Source organism: Sinocyclocheilus grahami, unplaced genomic scaffold, assembly GCF_001515645.1.
Source record: "Sinocyclocheilus grahami isolate Dianchi unplaced genomic scaffold, SAMN03320097.WGS_v1.1 scaffold82.1, whole genome shotgun sequence".
NCBI classification, from domain to species: Eukaryota; Metazoa; Chordata; class Actinopteri; order Cypriniformes; family Cyprinidae; genus Sinocyclocheilus; species Sinocyclocheilus grahami.
In genome coordinates this window covers 1,093,813-1,114,305 of record NW_015505261.1, presented here as the reverse complement: position 1 = coordinate 1,114,305, position 20,493 = coordinate 1,093,813, and the positions used below count along the sequence as shown (strand labels likewise).

General features: G+C 38.8%; 3 protein-coding genes across 4 annotated transcripts in view; all 3 read left to right on the top strand.

Annotated features, from left to right (window-relative positions):
- The window catches only part of LOC107586496 (thyroid adenoma-associated protein homolog), a 94,714-nt gene extending 89,460 nt beyond the window's left edge, over positions 1 to 5,254 (top strand). Inside the window, exon 34 of the mRNA XM_016273889.1 lies at positions 5,135 to 5,254. Coding sequence (XP_016129375.1) covers positions 5,135 to 5,254 — 120 coding nt within the window. The remainder of the gene's footprint in view (positions 1 to 5,134) is intronic.
- LOC107586478 (thyroid adenoma-associated protein homolog) lies at positions 5,097 to 15,154 on the top strand. 2 transcript variants are annotated; one of them, XM_016273851.1, is made up of 5 exons: positions 5,097 to 5,207; positions 6,576 to 6,732; positions 6,811 to 6,933; positions 12,937 to 13,106; positions 14,198 to 15,154. In XM_016273851.1, the coding sequence occupies exons 2-5, from the start codon at positions 6,627 to 6,629 to the stop codon at positions 14,501 to 14,503; spliced, it is 705 nt and encodes a 234-aa protein (XP_016129337.1). In that variant the 5' UTR covers positions 5,097 to 5,207; positions 6,576 to 6,626; the 3' UTR covers positions 14,504 to 15,154. The 2 variants fall into 2 exon arrangements, with proteins under 2 accessions (XP_016129337.1, XP_016129336.1); XM_016273850.1 differs by having other exon boundaries at positions 6,573 to 6,732.
- A 544-nt stretch (positions 15,155 to 15,698) lies between these two features.
- On the top strand, positions 15,699 to 18,137 carry LOC107586477 (zinc finger protein 36, C3H1 type-like 2). The gene is made up of 2 exons (XM_016273849.1): positions 15,699 to 16,175; positions 16,318 to 18,137. The coding sequence occupies exons 1-2, from the start codon at positions 15,879 to 15,881 to the stop codon at positions 17,419 to 17,421; spliced, it is 1,401 nt and encodes a 466-aa protein (XP_016129335.1). The 5' UTR covers positions 15,699 to 15,878; the 3' UTR covers positions 17,422 to 18,137.
- Positions 18,138 to 20,493: the final 2,356 nt, after the last annotated feature.

The following is a 20,493-nucleotide window of genomic DNA, read 5'->3' as shown; positions in this document are numbered from 1 at the left end:
TTTGAAATTGAGATTTATACATCAATCTGAAAGCCGAATAAATAAGCTTTCCATTGATGTGTAGTTTGAATATTAGGCTGAGATACAACTATTTGAAAATCTTCAATCTGAGGGTGCAAAAAAAAAAAAAAATCTAAATATTAGAGAAAATCGCCTTTAAAGTTGTCCAAATAAAGTCCTTAGCAATGCATATTACTAATCAAAAGTGAAGTTTTGTACATATACGGTACAATAAAACAAGCACATACAGTCTTGCCAGAGGTATCTAAAACAAAATCTGTTCAGTTGGATTTTATGTACACAAAGTTTTGATATATTTACGGTAGGAAATTTGCTAAATATATTCATGGAACATGATCTTTACTTAATATCCTGATGATTTTTGGCATATAAGAAATAATTCAATAATTTTGACCCATACAGTGTATTTTTGGCTATTGCTACAAATTTACCCGTGCTACTTAAGACTGGTTTTGTGGTCCGGGGGGCGTATTACAAAAAGTTTCTTATCTTAGGTCTTCACCTAGGTTCACGAAACGGTCGTCCATAAAATGCATTGCTGTTCTGTTGTAAGTGATCTTAAAGATTCCTAAATGCATCTACTTTCGGAAAGCCAAATAAAGTGCTTTTGCTTTCGCTTAGAAACACACAGCGTCTCCCTGACATGGCTGCTTCAACACTAACTGTGGTTACTGAAACCACGCCTTCTTTCTTTGCGTGAACATTTGGGCCGCATTATGCAAATATTCCTACATAGTGAGGTAGATATGTGGGGGCGTGTTAGAACGAGACGTTTTAGGGGGGCGTGGCAGAGTCTCAACTTTGATCAAGAATATCTCTTTGTTTTTGAGACTTTAGTCTTTGCAACTTCAGGGATCTTATCTATGCACAATCAGCTTGTAACACTCCAACGAGAAAGGAAAACTTGAAATCGCATCATATGACCCCTTTAAGATATATGTTAAGTTAGGATTTTTCACAAATTCGAATTACAGAAGCAAATCTTAACTTGATTTGGGATTCTTATCCTATCTTACAAAATCGTATCTTATCTCTAGTTAGGAAATCTTAAATTGCATTATCATGTTCGACGATCCATTCTCAGGTCTGGTACCAAGCAACCAACACTGCGCCAGCTGCTGATGAGGTAAACAAAATAATAGAAGCTACTTCACTTGAAAATCGCCTGTTGCAAGAAAACGTAAGGCATTACACTGTGTCTACACTGGACGCGAGCGGTGCAGCGCGGCGCGACAAAATACTATAGAACTCATTATAGCCAGTGATGCTGTCTACACTGGATGCGGCACGGCACGACACGACAAATCCTCGACAGTATACTGCTGCCGCGTTCTATTTATGACGTGCTGACACAAATTTCAAATGATTTTCAGTGGTCACTTTGTCGCGTCCAGTGTAGACAGACTTTACCTGTCGCGTCCGGTGCTCTGTGACGCTTTGTTGGTCTCTGTAATGCTGGTTGCAGTTCCTGTGCTAACTGTAATATCATGTTGCGTGGCAGTCTATAATTACTTATAAGTGTTTTGTCATCAAAATGTAACACATCTTCAGGGTCCTCCAAGAGTCTTTCTACCATTAAGCATCTCCGTTCTTCATTTTCAATAATTAATAAATGCAATACCATTGTTGGACAGCGCAATTGTAAGCGGCTTTTCCGTTAGCTTTCAAATAATTTTGAAGTTAAGACAGCTGTGGGGCTGTCCTAAAGTTAAGACATTTTTTGTCAAGTTAGGAGGTTTCTGTAATACCCCCTTCCTATCTGTAGTTAAGATAAGATAACACACTTAGGAAATGCTGTTCTGTAATAGCGTTTGTCCTAAATGTGGTCCTAACTGAAATTACCATGGTTGCCAAACAGATAAAATAAGATTTTAAAGTTAGAATCTTTCTGTAATATGCCCCGCAGGGCCATATTCACACACACACACACACACACACACACATATAGATATCAATAGATATCAATGCATTTTTCTCTGAATTTTTCTTCTTAATCTTTATTTAAAATCTACAAATGGAAAAGTTTGAATTAAAATAGAATAGTTCCAAAAAACGCAATTTATAAACATGATCCTGTGAAGGAGGACAAGTTTAGATTTAGTAGATTAGTTTTACAGTTTTCCATGATAATGTTTACCGTCCAAAACAACCTCTGTAGTCCCAAGACACATGTTGTATTTTGTGTCGTCAGAATAAAGCGTGAAAAAAATCTTGAGCTTGTGTTGACCACTAGCCTTATTTCAGGCATTTCACCAAAAACCCATTCAAAAAAACGACGTCAAAACCAGAAGTGGATGAACTATCATAAGTAATCATATTTAGACATTAGACATGTCTACCATATTATATCTATTGTATGTATATCTCATTTGCTGTTATTAAATTGTATTATGTAGCCTTTATATCAGCATTCAGCAGCCTATAGCCTATACAGTGGGGGAAAAAAGTATTTAGTGAGCCACCAATTGTGCAAGTTCTCCCACTTAAAAAGATGAGAGAGGCCTGTAATTGTCATCATAGGTATACCTCAACTATGAGAGACAAAATGAGAAAAAAAATCCAGAAAATCACATTGTAGGATTTTTAAAGAATTAATTGGTAAATTCCTCGGTAAAATAAGTATTTGGTCACCTACAAACAAGCAAGATTTCTGGCTCTCACAGACCTGTAACTTCTTCTTTAAGAGGCTCCTCTGTCCTCCACACGTTACCTGTATTAATGGTATCTGTTTGAACTTGTTATCAGTATTTTTTTTTCTCATTTTGTCTCTCATAGTTGAGGTTATACCTATGATGAAAATTACAGGCCTCTCTCATCTTTTTAAGTGGGAGAACTTGCACAATTGGTGGCTGACTAAATACTTTTTTCCCCCACTGTATATAAGCAGCCTATATATCAGCATTGTATTAGCCATCCTACTCTTCACATATCAGTAACAACAATGGACACTGACATTTGAACATCAGTCCAAACAATTCACATTAGACAAATTTTGGTGAAATTTCACAGGCTAAAAAAAAGATGCAGTGTATATTGTCAATAGTGCAGATATAGAAAGCACAGCTCACACAGAAGTCACTTTCAAAGCAAGCAGCTTTCTGTTTGACAAAGTGGCGAATCCGTGTGACCAGCTTGAACCTGTTACACAATCTGCATGGATAAATCTGTCAAAATTCCCAGTAGATTTCGCCCTTAAAAAGGCACCAGACATGATGAACATTAATTTTCCATTCGCATCTGGTTGTGCACACACCAGATTTAAAAGATTAATATTGCATACTAGATTGCACCAGCACCCTAAAAACATAGCATGCTCTCAGCAGCTGTGGACTCCAACAAACCTACTCATTGTTGAGGCAGCGGTTTGAGGTGGTGGAGATCCCTCTGGGGAGGCGAGAGGTACTCTGTTGAGCGGCTAGCACTGTTAGCGGGAAGCGTAATGGCTTCAGATGTGGGCTCCGACTACAAAAGAAACCACACATACCTGTGGTCGCCAGCCAGCCCGTGTACATCAATCACCCTTTCATACCTACGGCAGAGCGGGAGGGAGATTGATTTACACATTAAAGGGTCACAGCTACCTGTGCTTTCAATTGAGAGAGTGTTCGTATACCTTTACATAGGGTTATCCCCTATAATTTGTGGGTATGTACATGCTAGGAGGTTGTGTGCATATCTTAATGTGTGTTTATGTGGCAGCAGGTGCAGTTGGACTGTTGTTTTTGGCTCCTAGGTGCCTGTAGGGACCTCAGAATAACAGACACCTTCACATCCCAGTGCGCAGTGAACACAGGCCGTCGGTAATACATTACAAAGACTCCCGCTTCCTGCAACGCTCATACGCTTTCAGTCTCTCCCCTTAAGTTCAGTGTTGTGAAATGCTTCGCGGCGTATTGCTGTTTGTACAGTGTGACATGATACATGTCTTTTGTAGCAGTCGCCCTGTGATTAAGCAACACCGTAGTACTTACGGTTAGCTGTGTGTGTCTGCGATTGTGTAACGCACTTGGACGCTTGCAGTGTTGTGTAATGGCACATTTGCAGAGTGTATTTTGGTAGCCGTGTTCTGTTGGACAACACATGCTGGATTACACCTGTTCTGAGATCGAGTTAGTAAACCAGCCCCTCTGGACTTGGCCTGGGGGTCGTTTTCAAGTGTGTATCAGTGTGTCGTCAGTTTATGATCAGACGGTCCAGACGGTGGTGGAAAAATCTGGAAATTCTAAAATGGTTATTTACAGAACTGGAAAGTTCAAGAGGGAAAGTAGATACAGTAGCTTTAAATAATAATAATATATAATAATAATGAATTTTATGAATAATTAACTGGCTTCATAATTTGAATTTGTGTACTAAAAAAATGAATAAAAAAAATTCAGTTCATTACAAATAAATGGCAAGTGGCACACTGAATAAAAAAAATGCTGAAGAAAGACAAATAGTTTTTTCTTGTAAAACATACTCCAATTATCTTTATAATAATTTTTTATATTTTTTAGTGTAGAACCTTATAATGCTAGATTTATTTAGTGTGTGTGTGTGTGTGTGTGTGTATATATATATATATATATATATATATATATATATATATATATATATACAGTATTAAATAAACACTTACGCGCACACACACGCACACACATTCATATACATATAATCTATGTGTGTGTGTGTGTGTGTGTGTGTGTGTGTGTGTGTGTGTGTGCGTAAGTGTTTATTTATTTATTTATTTATTTATTTATTCTCTCCCAAAAAGCCCTGGGAGTCATTCCTTTTCAAATGTTTTAGTGAATCATATCAATTCATTTATCAGCATTCACAAATGTTCATGGAAGACCCTGTGTTGCATGTATGGAAATGCATAAAAGAAAATGTGTTGTTAGCCGGTCAGTGAATTTACATGACAACTCTGTAAAAAAAAAAAAAAAGATTTTGGTCATTGTCGTTCTATTTTCTGCTGAATTTTTTGGAAAAATCAGTTCATGTGGAAAACACGCCTCGAGCCATCAACATGACTTATGACAATATTTGATGTATTTTTGTTGCATCACCCTCACTTTCCCAGTTGTTGGTAATAAACTGAAGTATGCAGCTGTTCTTGTGTGTGTTTCAGTGTGGAGCTCTACTGTGCCGCTCTCTCCCTAACATCTCAGCTGGTGCTGCACCTGGCCGAGTCAACGCCACAGGTAAGGAAGAAGAAAAGAAACAAGAGACAGAGGAAGGGAAAGAGTGAAGCATTGTGTTGGAAGTTTCCAGACAGACTTAAGCAAGTTAAACTGGACACACTATCACTCTCTATCTAGACTGGAGCAGATTACAGATACTTAACCTTATAACGGCTTAACATTCCGCCTCATCTCACTACAAATATGAAAAATCCCTGGGAAAAAAGAAAGAGCATATGTGCTTTAGCTTAACCACAGGCTCCGGAAAGATTAACCTGTTTGATTTCACGCAAGTTTTTAAGAGCTGTTAACGTTGTTTGTAGCTCACTAAAATGTTTGTGAATGGTCGTTAGGCGATTAGCCGCTAGGTTACTAATAACTAGAAACTAATACTTATTCTGCAAAGATTCTTTAATTTCAGGTGTCAGTATAGATTTTTACATTGTCACAAAAAAATCTTATTTTATTTTAATGTTAAATAAACGCTGTTCTTAAACACTTTGTATTTCTAAAAGAATCCTGAAAAGAAAAAAACTCGCATTTTCTACAAAAATATTAACCAGCACAACTCTTTTCAACGTTGATGATAAGAAATGTTTCTTGAGCATGAAATCAGCATATTCAAATTATTTTTGATGTGACACTGAAGACTGGCGTAATGATGCTGAAATTTCAGCTTCGCATCACAGGTGTAAATTACATTTTATTTTAAAAAAATATAGAAATGGTTATTTTAAATTGTAATAATATTTCACAATATTAATGCATGTTTTAGTGTATTTTTGCTTTTGAACAGTAGTGTATTGTCAAAGCATGATCACAATCGCATATCACAATAATATATGTTTAGTTTTATTATAAAGTTATTTTTGCTGGAATTTCAATCAAATATGGTTTATGTTTTAAATGTGGTAACATTTGGATAATACTGTAAGCTAACTGATTTAATTCAAAGAGAAAGTGTCTTTCATTTCAATTTTCTACTATTCATTTGGAACTGGATGGATGCAAACCAATACTTTGCATTTACACGAACAACAAATGAATTGATTCATAAGCAAGTGAATGACAAGTTTGGCATCAATGCAAAAAAAGAAGAAAAAAAAGACTAAAACTAATATAAAAAAATGGATTGCACCAGTTATGATTAGATTAATTGTTCACTTTCTGAATCACAAGCTATTGTACAATAACAATAATAACATACAGTGAAGTATCTAGCCATAATATAATATATAATACAATACAAACATACAGCACTATGTTGTATACATCAACTTTCCAAGGCATTACTATCTTATGCATCACTGTACCATGGTATATCACCACAGGACTTTTTTTCCCCTGAGAGACTGATGTTCTGTCAGTAATGTGTTTATCTTACAGCAGGATGTCAGTGAGGCTGCAGTGGTCTGTCTGAGCAGATGGGGGGCGCTGGTCATGCAGGGCTGCGCTGAGGATCAACCGGCAGAAGTCAAACTCGTGTCAGCAGAGGTGCTGGTGAAGGCCGTCCACTCCTTACTTACGGCTCCAGCCCTGCCCCTGGGTGAGTGGACGTCTGTGGACAAGAACACGTATGCAGGAATCTGAACTAAAGCTTACACTGTGTGTGTGTGTTTTCCAGGTATCACACACACTGTGGCACTATGGAAGAGCCTGTTTACATTATTACAGGATGAAGATCAGGACGTCAGAGACGGAGCAGCTGACTTCACCTGCTACATACCAGCCCATTTACACAACACAGGTACACACACACACACACACACACACACACACTAAAAGAACACTCTGGGTTCAGTGCAAGTGAAGCTCTGTTGAAAGCCTTTGTGCCGTAACGTTGAATACCACAGACAAGGGATTCCCTTTTTTTTTTTCATCAGCCAAACCCTTTTGACCGGAAATATTCACTTGAAGTAAATAATAGTACATTTTAAGTTATTTCATTAATTTCACAAAACAATTGCTTGTTTACAGTTGTCTGATGTTGGTTAATGGTCACGTGACATGCAGGTAAACAAATAAAATATGAATTTTATCATATAAACTCTTTCTAGTATTTTAAGTATTTGTTTTTGGTGGTTTTTGTTTCAAATTTATTTACTTTATTTATTTGCAAACAAACAAACAAACAAACATATTATGTGTGTTAGGCTGAAACTAGTATGCTTAAAATGGTGTGTACAAAGTAATATTTCATTTCATGATTTGTATCTGATTTAATTAATTATTAGCTCATCATTATTAGCTTTTCATCAACTCGTGAACCCCAGTTTAGGAAATCCTACTACAGATACTTGTTAAAAATAAATAAATGATGTATGTATGTATGTGTATATATATATATATATATATATATATATATATATATATATAGTTACAGAAGTACAAAACAAGTACACTGGCAATAAACATTCAAATATACACAGTTTATGAAATATAGCCACAAAGCGTAAACTTTGTAATTGTTAGCATAAAACTAGCATGGTAAGTCACTTGCTGCCCTTGTCTGTGCAAAGAAATAATTTAATAATTCAATATTTAATTTAATAAATAATCAATATTTCAGTTCCATGGCCATGTAAAACCAAAAATACTACAAAGGGATCGTTTACATGAGCGCAAGCTCACTCATTTACAGGACTGACGTCTGTAACACATACCAAAAGTTCCTCAAAGTAGTTTTACCACTTAAAGAATAATTTAGTTTAACAGCTCAAACAAAACAGATTTTGCAACTTCAAATGCAAGCTGCATATTTTTAAACACTTCCATTGTGAATGCATTACTGTACTGATTTGTCTAAGGAAAAAGTTGTAGGTGTAATTTCTGTGCTTGTATTGAACCCAGAACATTGATTTAAATCAATGGAGACATTGGCCTACACAAGACAGATACACAGAACAACACTCACTCAGGAGATCAGATGAGGGAGGTGTTTTAAAGAGTGTTTCTGAGGGATGGGGGGAGGTCAGGTCAGTGCTGTTTACGAGCTCGTCTGACTGAGCGACAGAGGAGAGGTGTGGAGGAGAGGTGGTGAACGGCAGCCCTGTGCCTTTGAAATGGAGGTGTGTGGGTCAGCGATGCAGAGAGGAGCAGCACCTCTGTCCCATAAATCAGTCACATCAAAACAACATCATTACCACATTCTCTTGACACGCTGATATCCTGCTTCACATGGGCAAGAAAAACAAGAGCAGGGTGGGGGAAGAGTCTTAGAAAGCCTTGTCCCACAATTCTTTGTGCTTTCTCTTGTCGCCAACCCACAATAAGTTACTGGTTTTTCGGTAGCTGACATGAAGTTTCAAGCAGTGACAGCTGCTGCAGTTGATCTAAATGAGATGTAAAATTCTTATGCATGCAGTTTTTCTGATCTCATATACATGGCTGGCTGGAATACTTGACTCTGATTGGTCAATCACTGCATTCTGAAAATGTTTTTGTATAATGATCGTTGAACTGTATAATTATTACATTAGGTGGTAATTATTGTCTCAACTTTCATCAGCCAGTCATTATCACAAAATATTGGATTTATTTTGTGTTTAGTGAATGACTAGCTGCAAATGATCCCAAACGACAATGGCATATTTGTACTTTAAAAATGAATTTGTCACTCCGCACAAGTGTATAACTTTGTTTTAGCATTTTGTGTATAATTTTATATATTATATTTAGGCCGGTTGATTTAACAATAATTTGGTGCAATTAATTTAGGAAAAAAAAAATGTTTTACATTTATTAATGCATTATATTATATTATAATTTATTACATTATAAAACACTACTATTTTTTAGGGCACTTTAAATTGATCAAAAGTGACAGTATAAACTTTTGCATTGTTGCAGAAGTTCAATTCAAAAAAAGAAGAAATGTAAAAAAAAAAAAATGCATCACAGTTTCCACAAAAATATTAAGCAGAACAACTCTTTTCCATATTGATAATCATAGGAAATGTTGGCAAATATATGCAAATCAGCAAATTAGAATGATTTCCGTCATGTGATGCTGAAAAATCAGCTTTGCATCACAGGAATAAATTACATTTTAAAATATTTTCAAATAGAAAAAAAGTTTTGTAATAATATATCACAATATTATGGTTTTTACTGTTTTTTTGATCAAATAAATGCAGCCTTGGTGAACATGAGAGACTATTTTCAAAAACATTTAATTAAAATCTTTCCTATCCCAAACTTTTGAACTGTAATGCATATGTAAATGTTATCCTAAAAATGTTGATGGTGAAAAAATAGTTTACTGGCATGTTATTTTTCAACAGACTTCTAGTTTTAGAAAGAAACTTGACTGAGAAAGATGAAGCAGTTCAGATATATATGAAGTAACTAACATGATCTCCCATGCACTGTAATCACATTTCTGGCTTTGTACTTGGCCCTCTTTCTTTTCGCCGTCACAGTGAAGTCTTTGTGTAGTACACGAAACCGAATTCAATTAGACACTTTTATTCCTCTGCTATCTCAATACAAATTAGGTTGGAAATCAGAACCCCTGGCATCACTTGACAAGGCTTTTAGGAGGGTGAGAGGTACATCTGATAACAGCATTAAGACGGAATAGGACCATATTCTCACGGGGGGAACTCGGGAGTGTTCAAGCATTTCAAATGTAATTACTGTCCCCGAAATACTCAGTGCTTTTCACTTGTGTTTGCCAGATTTTTTTCGGGACTGGTTTGCCTCGGTTACAGAGATGTAGCCTTGAACAAGTGTAAATATTTGGTGAGGAGTAGTTGCTAAGGTGTTGCTTACTGGCCCAGGTAAAAAAAAACAACTCTGTAATATGCAAGTCTACAGCATTACTAAGGGACTTTTTTTGCCTGTTTTTCCTCTGCCAGGCAAAAATCACATTCTGATCCCTTAGAAATAACCTCTAGTCAACAAAACGCGTGATTTGAGGCATTACTCATGTCAGAACTTCAAACAGTGTGGGACGCATAGTTTATTGCTTAGGGTTAAAGGTTTGTTCGAATCCCTAAACCAAGAACCATTAATTATGTTGCCTTGGTGTATTATTGTCGTCATAATGTGAATCACCATAATAATGCTCCTTCTTGTTCCACTACCGAATCGTGTTTTTACTTGCCATATTTAAATATAAAGCATTATTACTGTTATTACATGTAAATTGCGAAGCTTTTTCCCCGCATGTTATATCCAAGTACAACATCAACTCTTTTGAAAAACCTTAAACATTTGTTGCTCGCATGACTCCGGTTGGTATTGTTCTTGGCGCATCTGGTTTCGTTTTGAGGACGTTCTCACCAGTCAGCTAATGTCCAGCTCCAGTGCTGTGCGTGTAATGTCTTTAGCAGTAGATGCCCTGTAGTCATTCATGTAATGGATTACAAGATGAGGTCTGAACTGATCCGTGGATCATCCATGCATTAAACCCGTAGTGTAGCTCAAAGGTGCTCAATCATTAAAGCAGAGCTCTTTGGCACTAATAGTTTAGGCATATTGGCCCTGTCATTCATTTTAGCTTAAACATGTTCTGGAACTAAAATCCTGTTTTCTCCATGAAGAAAGTGATTTTTAATTATATAAATCATAGTAAATTTCCATGAGCTCTGAGATTTGTACAATTTTAACAAATTAATTATTATTATAATTATTTAATTGCTGAATTTCTGTACAGAATCTGTATTAGATCCATGGCAATGAGCAACTGTTGGTCTCAGATTGAGTATTTTTAACTTCATATCAAAGTTTATGGTAACACTTTAGAATAGGGAATACATATTCACTGTTAAGAGTTTAATAATATCATTGTTATTTACACCCTTATATTTGTGCAATTTTTGTGATCTATTCTTATTGCATAAGAAAGATTTTTGTCAATTAAAAATAATGGCACTAATATAATGGTTAAAAATACTACGAAAGATGTTGATATTTATATTTATCGGATTGTCGGTCTATCTAGTTTGTGCGTACGAGAATGCATGCATGTGTGAGTTTATCAGGAAGTGACTCATTTGATGGAAACGGTGCTTATTCGCAAATGTTTTATGTGATTTTCCAATTTTGCGCACAAGTTAAATTCGCAACTTTGGATGGAAACCCAGCTAGTGTGTTTATCTCCATATAATAGAAGCCACTGGTCGCCAAAACAGGTTGGTTACCAGCATTCTTCAAAATATCCACAGAAGAACAAAACATCAAACAGGTTTGAAGAACATTATGGTGAGTCAATGGTGACAGAATTTTAGTTTTTGGGTACGATATCCCATTAAGAGCAGCAAGGACTTGAACACACTGCTGCATACACCGTTAGGAACATTATGAAAATACAGAAGTGGTAAAAGGACAACTTTGTACCTTATCTACCCATAAAAGGTGCATAATAGAGTAGTAATATGTACTCTTAAGGTGCTACTATGATCGTTTTAGGCATAAAAAAAGATACAAAGTTGTCATTTTAAGGGTACTGCACAAGTGACAAGCTGTTGTACCTCCAAAAGTAAATTTTTTTTTAATAAGCATACATTTTCAGCCTTTAAATTTGGAATTTATACAGATGCGATATGTTATATGAATGTTCTGAAACACATCAAAGGTTCTCCTTAAAAATAACACCGAAAACACTCGCTCTCGCAGATGTGAATACAGAACATCCTGTTGAGTAAGTGCTGAAGAGATTAAGAAATCCTGTTATTAAAGTGCTAAACCACAGAAAAGGGAATGGAAAGAGCTTGAGTTTCCTATTATTTCTTAATGTCTGGGTGCCGTTATTTGTTCGGCCTTGGATGGCGTCCAGCACCAAAGCCCACGGGGAAGAAAAGCACCTCTGACATCAGACTCCGGTAAAGCAAGAGATGGGGCGTCCCAACACATCACACAGAGAAAGGACCATGTCACCATCTGATGTTCTTTCCATGTTCTTGTAACGTCTGCCTGTGGCCTTCTACTAAATTTGCCTTGGAAAGCCGATCTGTGTAGAGGTTGCTTTCCCAGAGTTCCTTTTGGGGGAGGGGTGAATGGGTGGGCAGCCAAGGTGTTGCTTTGCTCTTGTTCTCTTTTTTGGTTTTGACTGGCAAGTCCTGGTGACTTTTGAAGTCGCCTTAGTAATTTGCATGTCAGATTCTGGTTAGGAAGGGGGGTGATGGAGGGAAACTGGAGTTCAAAACAAACTGCATCAGATCTCTCAGATCTTTGATGCATGAACAACTGGGGTCGTTAAAGCCAAAGGGAGGTCGATGGGCGTCAGTGTTGTTGTGTCTTCGTATGCGTACTTAGATCTTTTCTCACTTCCCTTATCTCACATCTAAATCTATTCTTAGACCCAACTTCCCGACCGTTGAGTCAAAAACGACCGGTATCAAATGCCTGCACGCGTGCATATGGCACGTTGTGGTTTCCCTTGTGCGCGTTTTGCTTCTGAGTGATAGTTTTGTTTCTCTCAAATGGGTTCCATGCCAGGCGAAGATGGAAACACGCTGTCTAGAGAACAAAAAGAGAGCGAGGCATCAATCTCAGGCTGTTGCTTTACATCCAACGCTCTGGCAAGTCTCAGATTGGGAGCAGATTGCATTGTGGCAAAGCACCACCTCCATTGCCTGAACCCAGTAATGCCTTGGAGACGAAAGAAACCAGACTAAGATTGACGTGGCTCATTAAATTGATCTATTTAAACTTTCCATACGTGTGTTCCAGAATCATTCGTTTCGCTGAATTCTGTTACATCAGGGAATATTTGTCAGACTTCTGTGTTCTACCGCATTTCTAGGTGTTTCCACGGGTGCCGTCTCTCCTCCGGTTGCCCTGGAGATGGGGGTGGGTCTTTTGTGCCAGCTGTTCCAGATGTGGGGCCAGGTGGCTGCTGGAATGGTGAACCTGATACAGTGGCTCCTGGGAGATGAACAATCGGATACAAGGTGTGAAGAGTCACTGGACTTGGTAAGGAGCACTTTTGCTTTTTTCTTGTGTAACTTGTTTTTAATGCATCACTGATTTTGCTCATGTTTGGGAGCTTTTATAAACTTTGGCACTAAATTCGTACAGCCACAAATGACGTCAGAATCATGACACAAAAAATTGGCAACGTATTGTGGAGAGGTGTGCTATTACTTTTCAAAACTGTGAAATGTTTAAGCTTCAGATGGCGAGTGATAAAATTGTGTGGGAAACCCCATAGACTTACATTGATGGACCTATATTTTTTAGCCACCTTGATTCTGGAAATATTTTCCCCATTCATTTTTCCCATAGGAATTTTAAAAAAAAGTCTTTGTTGACGAGTTGTAAGCTATAAACCAAACCGTTACAAGGTGAATCACAACATTACAAACTTTGATTTGAAGCTAAAAATGTATTTAAAAATTGGATTCTTAACAGCTTCAATGAGAAAAGGACTACAATCCCGTAAAGCCCTGAGAATGACATAATAAAAACAATATATTTGGTTTATTGCAAACTGTGCTTTAATATACAAATATTGAAGTAGTTTGAGAGCATATGGAGACTGACTCAAGTATGTCAAAATGGGTGCTGAAGTATTCTTTTGTGAATTGCTTGATGCAGTGGAGATTTTTCTGTAGAATCATGGGTAATGTAGTTTTTCCACCTGGAATTCCTCTATTCAATATTATTATCTTAAAAATAAGTTGAAATAAGGGACTGACGGCTTCAACTAAAGCATATACCATTGATTTACAACCTCACTGCTCAAAGTGATTCTGTCTTTAAAGGTGTATAAGTTACAGTTTAAAATCTATAAATTGGATTTTTACTTCCAGAACCCAACTGTTGCACTTTATGTGACCCGTCTATTAAAATAGGCCACTACGCATTCACTTATTAACGCCCTAGAAATCCCCCAGAACGCCCTACTGCATATCAAAGAACTAAAAATCACTCAAAACACTTTAGAAACTGCATAGCAATTCCCTGGAAGCGCCCATTGTCTCCATTGTCAATGCCCTGCTCACTTTGTCTAGAGAAAATCTAGTTTAAATATGTAGGTTCTTCTTATTCTCCTCCTTTTCCAGGATGAGGAGTTCCTCTTTGAGAAGGGAGATCTTAACCTGTGGGCAGAGCCTTTGTTATGGGCACGGATGTTGCACAGACACCTCTCTGCCCTCGTAAGTGTGACACATTCACCTGAAGTAAGCGCCGCAGAACTGGACCGACTATCAGCCATCGCAAAGAGCAATGCCCTGGCGGCTCAGCGTTCGATGAAAGCCCTCCCTGCACTGCCCCAGTTTTCAGCCACCATCGAGTATGCCAAGATATCGCTGCTGAAAGAGAGAACGTCACTCGCTCTGAATCTTCTAGATACACTTAGATCTTCTTAGATGACTGTGAAAGATAGAGAAAGTGAAAGGTGTCATGCATTACGAACCTATTTTAATCTCACAGTGGTTTTCCTGTTTAAGAGCTGAATTGCATGCAGGCATGACCACATACTTTTTTAATTCAAATAAAGTGTATTACGTTCATTTAACTGTGGGATTACTTCTGTACAGTAATGTGTGTTTGCAATACTGAGAATGTGAGAGGTTTTATTCTCCTCAGCTGTGTTTTCAATATCACACCTTGTGGTATTTGAGCAAGCTGTTGTATTTTTTTATGCATAGCTTAACTGCTTTTAGTTAAGGACATTTTTTGGTTGCTCCTCTTGTGTATGTTATGCAATCTGAGCAAAACAGTCTGGTGTCCGTTTGCTAAGTAGACAGCTGGGCTGCCTTCAGGGGCTGTAGTAGCAATGTTCCCCTTTTACTGTAAAATGATGTAATGTTTTGGAATGTCAGCAGCCTATTCCTCTCTCACACACACACACACACACACACACACACACACACAGGGTGGGTAAAATAATACATACCGTTCTCCTCACCAGGATCATTTTTTTTTTAAATTTGTGTAAATGTGCTTCACTGAAACCATAAAAAAAGGAATTGTAATACAAGAGTTCTGCTGAGATATGCAATGGGAACTGAAGGAGAGAAAAAAGAGAGAATGTGAAGTGAAATATATTTTCGGCCTGTCATATTTTGTGCCTGTAGGTGGCGCTCAAGCTCTTTTTTTGACGAGAGGCATTGAGACCGTTAGAGGGCAATATTGTATCGTTTTTGTTAGAGTTTGAGTTTCTTGAAAGATTTGATTTTTACTTTGTTGCAGCTTGTTGAAACTTTTAGGTTTCATATGTCTATCTTTTTTTAATAAATGATACAATGCAAAAAAAATGATTTTTTTATGCAATTCTAGGCTAAAATGCACTTTATTTATACAGGTAAAGATAAGCAGAGGAAAACGTAACATGCAGATAAGTGTCAAAGTTTCTGACTCTCTGTGTGTATGTATATATGTGTATATATATATATATATATATATATATATATAACCTTTGATCAAAGTTTTCCTTAAAACCAAAATGCGTGAAAATAAAATGCATTAGTATTTTTATATTATTTTGAAGTATTTATTGACTCTTCTTGTTTTAGAACTATGTGTTGGTTGCACTGAGTTCATCTTGGAAGTTGTTCGGTGTTGGAGAGGTGCTGTGAGTGAGTGAGTGAGTGTGTGCGCCGCAGGAGGGGTGCAGAAAGCGACCAATCAGATCCACAGTCCCTTGACACTTGAAAAGCAGGGCGTAACTTTTGCGGCAACTTTCGCAGTAAGGTCCTCCTCCTCCTCCTCCTCCTCTTTACGCGCTGTCCTCAAGCTTATATGTGCAGGAGAGTAAAGCAGACTCTTTACTGTTCTGGCTCGGCTCGGCGCGGTGGGAGAAGACTAACAACACAAGCACGCAACGAGAAACTCAGCCTTCCTTCTCTGAGTTTCAGAGCACGTCTGAGACTATCTTTTGCACAAAGTCTAAGCCAGTGGCAAACTAAACGTCTTCGCATCCAAAGGCTCCAGGTCGGTCCTCAAATGAGAGATCATCTGCGACTGTCTTCTTCTGAAGAAACCGAAATGTCTGCGACCATCCTGTCCGCTTTCTACGACATCGACATGCTGTACAAGGTACTTTGCTGATTTAACAAACAAGCTTGCTTGCTTATCTTTGCTGGGACTTTACAACGTTAGTGCATGGCCGAAACGAGTGCATACATAGTTTTGCAACTACATTGTATTGATTGTAACTTTGTTTCTCCTCTCTGCACAGCAGGAGAAGAGCCTCAACATTAACGCCATTCACATTAACAGCATGCTGGATAAGAAAGCAGTCGGGGCCCCGGTAACAACCTCCAGCAGCAGCAACAACTGCAACTCGTACGCGTCAGGATTCTTCCGTCGAAACTCCACCAGCAACATGGAGTCCATGACAAACGGCAACAAGTACCCCGCCAGCTCCTACAGCAGCAGCAGCATGAAGGAGAACGCCATCATGAACAAGGAGAACAAGTTCCGCGACCGCGCCTACAGCGAGAGCGCCCAGCAGCTGCAGCAGAAGCCGGGCTCGCAGATCAACTCCACCCGCTACAAGACGGAGCTCTGCAGGCCTTTCGAGGAAAACGGCGCTTGCAAGTACGGCGAGAAGTGCCAGTTTGCGCACGGCTACCACGAGCTGAGAAGCCTGTCTCGCCACCCCAAGTACAAAACCGAGCCCTGTCGCACTTTCCACACCATCGGCTTCTGCCCGTACGGTCCGCGGTGCCACTTCATCCACAACGCCGACGAGCGCAGACCGGCGCCGAGCAACGCCAACAGCGTGCAGGGAGAGTCCGCCAAGCCCGCTCGGTGCGAGCCGCTGAGCGGCTACGGACAGCAGCAGCAGCAGCACCGACCGAAACTCCACCACAGCCTCAGCTTCTCTGGTTTCTCCAGCCACCACCACCACCACCACGGACTCGACTCGCCCCTTCTCGAGAGCCCCACGTCGCGCACGCCGCCTCCCTCCAGCGGCTCCTCCTGCGCCGCGAGCTTCTACGAAGACGCTCGCTGCCTCGGAAACAGTGCCTTCTCTTTCACCGGCCAAGACCTCAAAGCCCTGCTCGCGCCGCTGGCCGTGCACACGCACAACGGTTATTACGCAAACCTTCAGGTCAACATGGGCGACGGCCTCGGCCACTTGCAGTCCCTCCGGCGCCTGTCAGAGTCGCCGGTGTTCGACTCGCCCCCCAGCCCGCCTGACAGCATCTCTGACCGGGAGAGCTACGCCAGCGGCTCGCTCAGCTCCTCCGGAAGTCTCAGCGGCTCGGAGTCTCCCAGTCTGGACGGCGGGAAGCGTTTGCCAATCTTCAGCAGGCTGTCGATTTCCGATGATTAATGCGCTTTTTTTGTTGTTGTTGTAGTGGACTCGATAGCGGAGGACTCTCCCGTTAGATAGGTAGTTGAGCAATAGACTTTTTAATATCGAGGGAGATGGATTTGTGTTTGTCAGACGCTCGACATGGCATTAGTCTGTTTGAACTGCTTTGAAGGCATTCCACCGGTGCAGTTTGTTGCATTCTCTTGGTCTTTTTGGACCACCTACTTTCCAGATTTTTGTACAAAAGACTTGTGAACGTGAAAGACAGAGCGGTTTCAGATGTTCCTTCATCCTTGCCAAGAATATGCCTTGACGAAAAGTATACTAGTTTTCAAAGTATGTACATTCATTCCAAAAGTTTCTCCAGTTTCGCGGCGCCACCCAGCGGTTTGGTTGGCTTGTGCAGTTTGAAGCTCGCATTTGGCTTGTTGGGAAATCACTGCTGATGGTTGAAATATATATTTTCTTTTCTTTTCTTTTTTTTAGCTGATATGAGTGATTACATAGCAGTGCTTAACTGGCTATGAACTATTTAACTTATTTATTTTATCTTGTGAAAAGTATAGGCTACGTTGTTAATTGTCCATACTGTATTTATCGAGTATGATGAAGCAATAGATCTATATTCTTTTATGTTTAAATTATGATCGCCATTATTAATCTGCATAAAGTGGAGTGTATGTTCTTTTCACAGTAATATATATTTTTGTTTGGTCTCTTTTTGTAACTTCACTTTATTTTATTGTAAATGAGTAAAAAAAAAAAAAACATCTTAATTTAAGAGATTGTATGTGATATTTATTTCATTAATTTTGTTTCCTTGTTTACGTTCATTAAAAACAGTTTGTGTGATTTGCTGTTTGTTGGGATCTTACTTTTCAGAAGGGTTTTTTTGTTCATTTTAATTTTTGTCAGTAGAATGTATAAACTGTGGTTGGCAGAGGACCGTCCAAACATGTACTAGCCTTACATTTTCATAGAAATCAGATTTCAAAGATCCCAAGTAAATCGATTAACCAAAAAGTATTTTTTTTTTTTTGTACGTATATATCTATACAATGCACGGCAGCCACGTGCGTGAGAATGTAGCAGACCAGAGCCCCAGTATTACTGCCTAGTGCCTGTGGGGATTCACCATCTTACATTGCCTTAAGATTAACCAAATAAAGTATTTTCATACATGTTATTGTTTTACAACAAGAGGAAATGAATGTAGTTTGTAATTTAAACTTCTTGGAAGGTCGTTACCACTTATCAAAGGAGAGAAATGGAGACTTGGAGCAACAATCTGAGTTGTATTTTTTTCTATTACTCCCTATTCCTTGCCTTTTTGTTTGTTCTCTTGCTTTCCTATGATATGGTAATGGTCTGAATCTTCCAAACTTGCTGGACGGGGAAGAGTTTGAACACATTTAGTTTGTACATAGTAGGTACAGAGGATTCGTACTATGTACCTTTTTTGACTACTTTATCAGAAGTAAAGCTTTTTGAATGTAATAAAGACAAAAAGAACAGGATTTGTAACATTTGTTTTTCGGGGGGGCTCAGTTCACTACAAATTGCGTGTGAGACTGTTAACTTTGTGTACTGTACATTTTTGTAGTTCTCCCAATAAAATAATTTTGAAAAAAAAAAAAACGCGTTGGAATGCAGTCCATGTGGTTTTCATTATAAAAAAAAAAACATACTTATGCATTAGCTCTTAAAGTCACACACACACACACAAGCCACCTTTTCTATTCTTGTAGTTTTTCCCTGAAAACAATCTCGCTCTCGACTCACATGAACCCTGACGGCTTCTGCATGCTGAGGTTGAGTCGAACCGCAGTGGTGTGCATGCTTAGCTGCCTGTGAAAGGCATTATGGGGGTTGCTCCAACCTGGTAGTTTTATTTTCTGTGGCTGACTAAGACTGAACTCATCTGTATGCAGTGTCAAAACTTGTTTGGTGCATATAAATGCATATTTCAAACAATACATGATTCGTGACATGACAGTTCGCTTGCTTTGGTTATTTGATAGTACTAGCTTAACACAGCCTTCCCTAAAATAAACAGAAGAAAATGAGTGTTCACTCAAGAAAGGATGAGAACGTTTAGCACTCTGCCATTCACATATTGCTCACCATTCATAAATGACCATGATTCACATGTGGCTCAGACTTGTGCCTGTCGTACACAACAGATACTGCAGGGCATTCATGCAACCTTGACTCGGTTTAGTCATTCAAAGCTTTGCCAGCGTTTTAAAGCACTGCAGTGACTGTTTGATAAAAGCTATCGCCACCATTGAAGTCATATATAAAATCAGGAAGAACGATAACAGCAGGCAAATATTTATATAGCCCCACTCTATTTATGATAACGTAGTTATCAAGACCCACGGTGAGCAGCTCAGTGCCAAATGGGCCATGATGTATTTCTTTTGTGCGGTAACATTTGTCCATCAGGAATGTGTTGTGGAAGTGTCTTATATGTGTGACTGCAAGCGTTTTGAGTGTGTGTGTTTGTGTGTCAGTGTGGTAAATGGCCCTGGAGCTCCTACAATGACAGGAAATGCTCTGACTTCTGATTATGGCAGGAAAGACCCGGTTCCTCACTGCCTCCCATTTCCAGCTTCTCTCCTGCTGCTTTTGTCATCTTTATGGTATCAGCAGTCAGGCCTTCTGAAAGTTTCTATTTGTGTTGCACTGTGTTTAGCAGGAATTGTTGGGGAAGGAGGGGGTGCCAGATTAATGAAACTGCTGTCATGTCCAGTAAATAAAGAGGCTTACTGATATTCTATTTAAAGTTTGTGTTATCTATCTATCCATCTATCTATCTATCTATCTATCTATCTATCTGTCTGTCATCTATCTATCTGTCTGTCTGTCTATCATCTATCTATCTGTCTATCTATCTCTGTCTGTCGGTCTGTCTGTCTGTCTGTCTGTCTATCATCTATCTATCTATCTGTCTGTCTGTCTGTCATCTATCTATCTATGTCTGTCTGCCTGTCTGTCATCTGTCTGTCTGTCTGTCATCTATCTATCTATCTATCTGTCTGTCTGCCTGTCTATCTGTCTGTCTGTCTGTCATCTATCTATCTATGT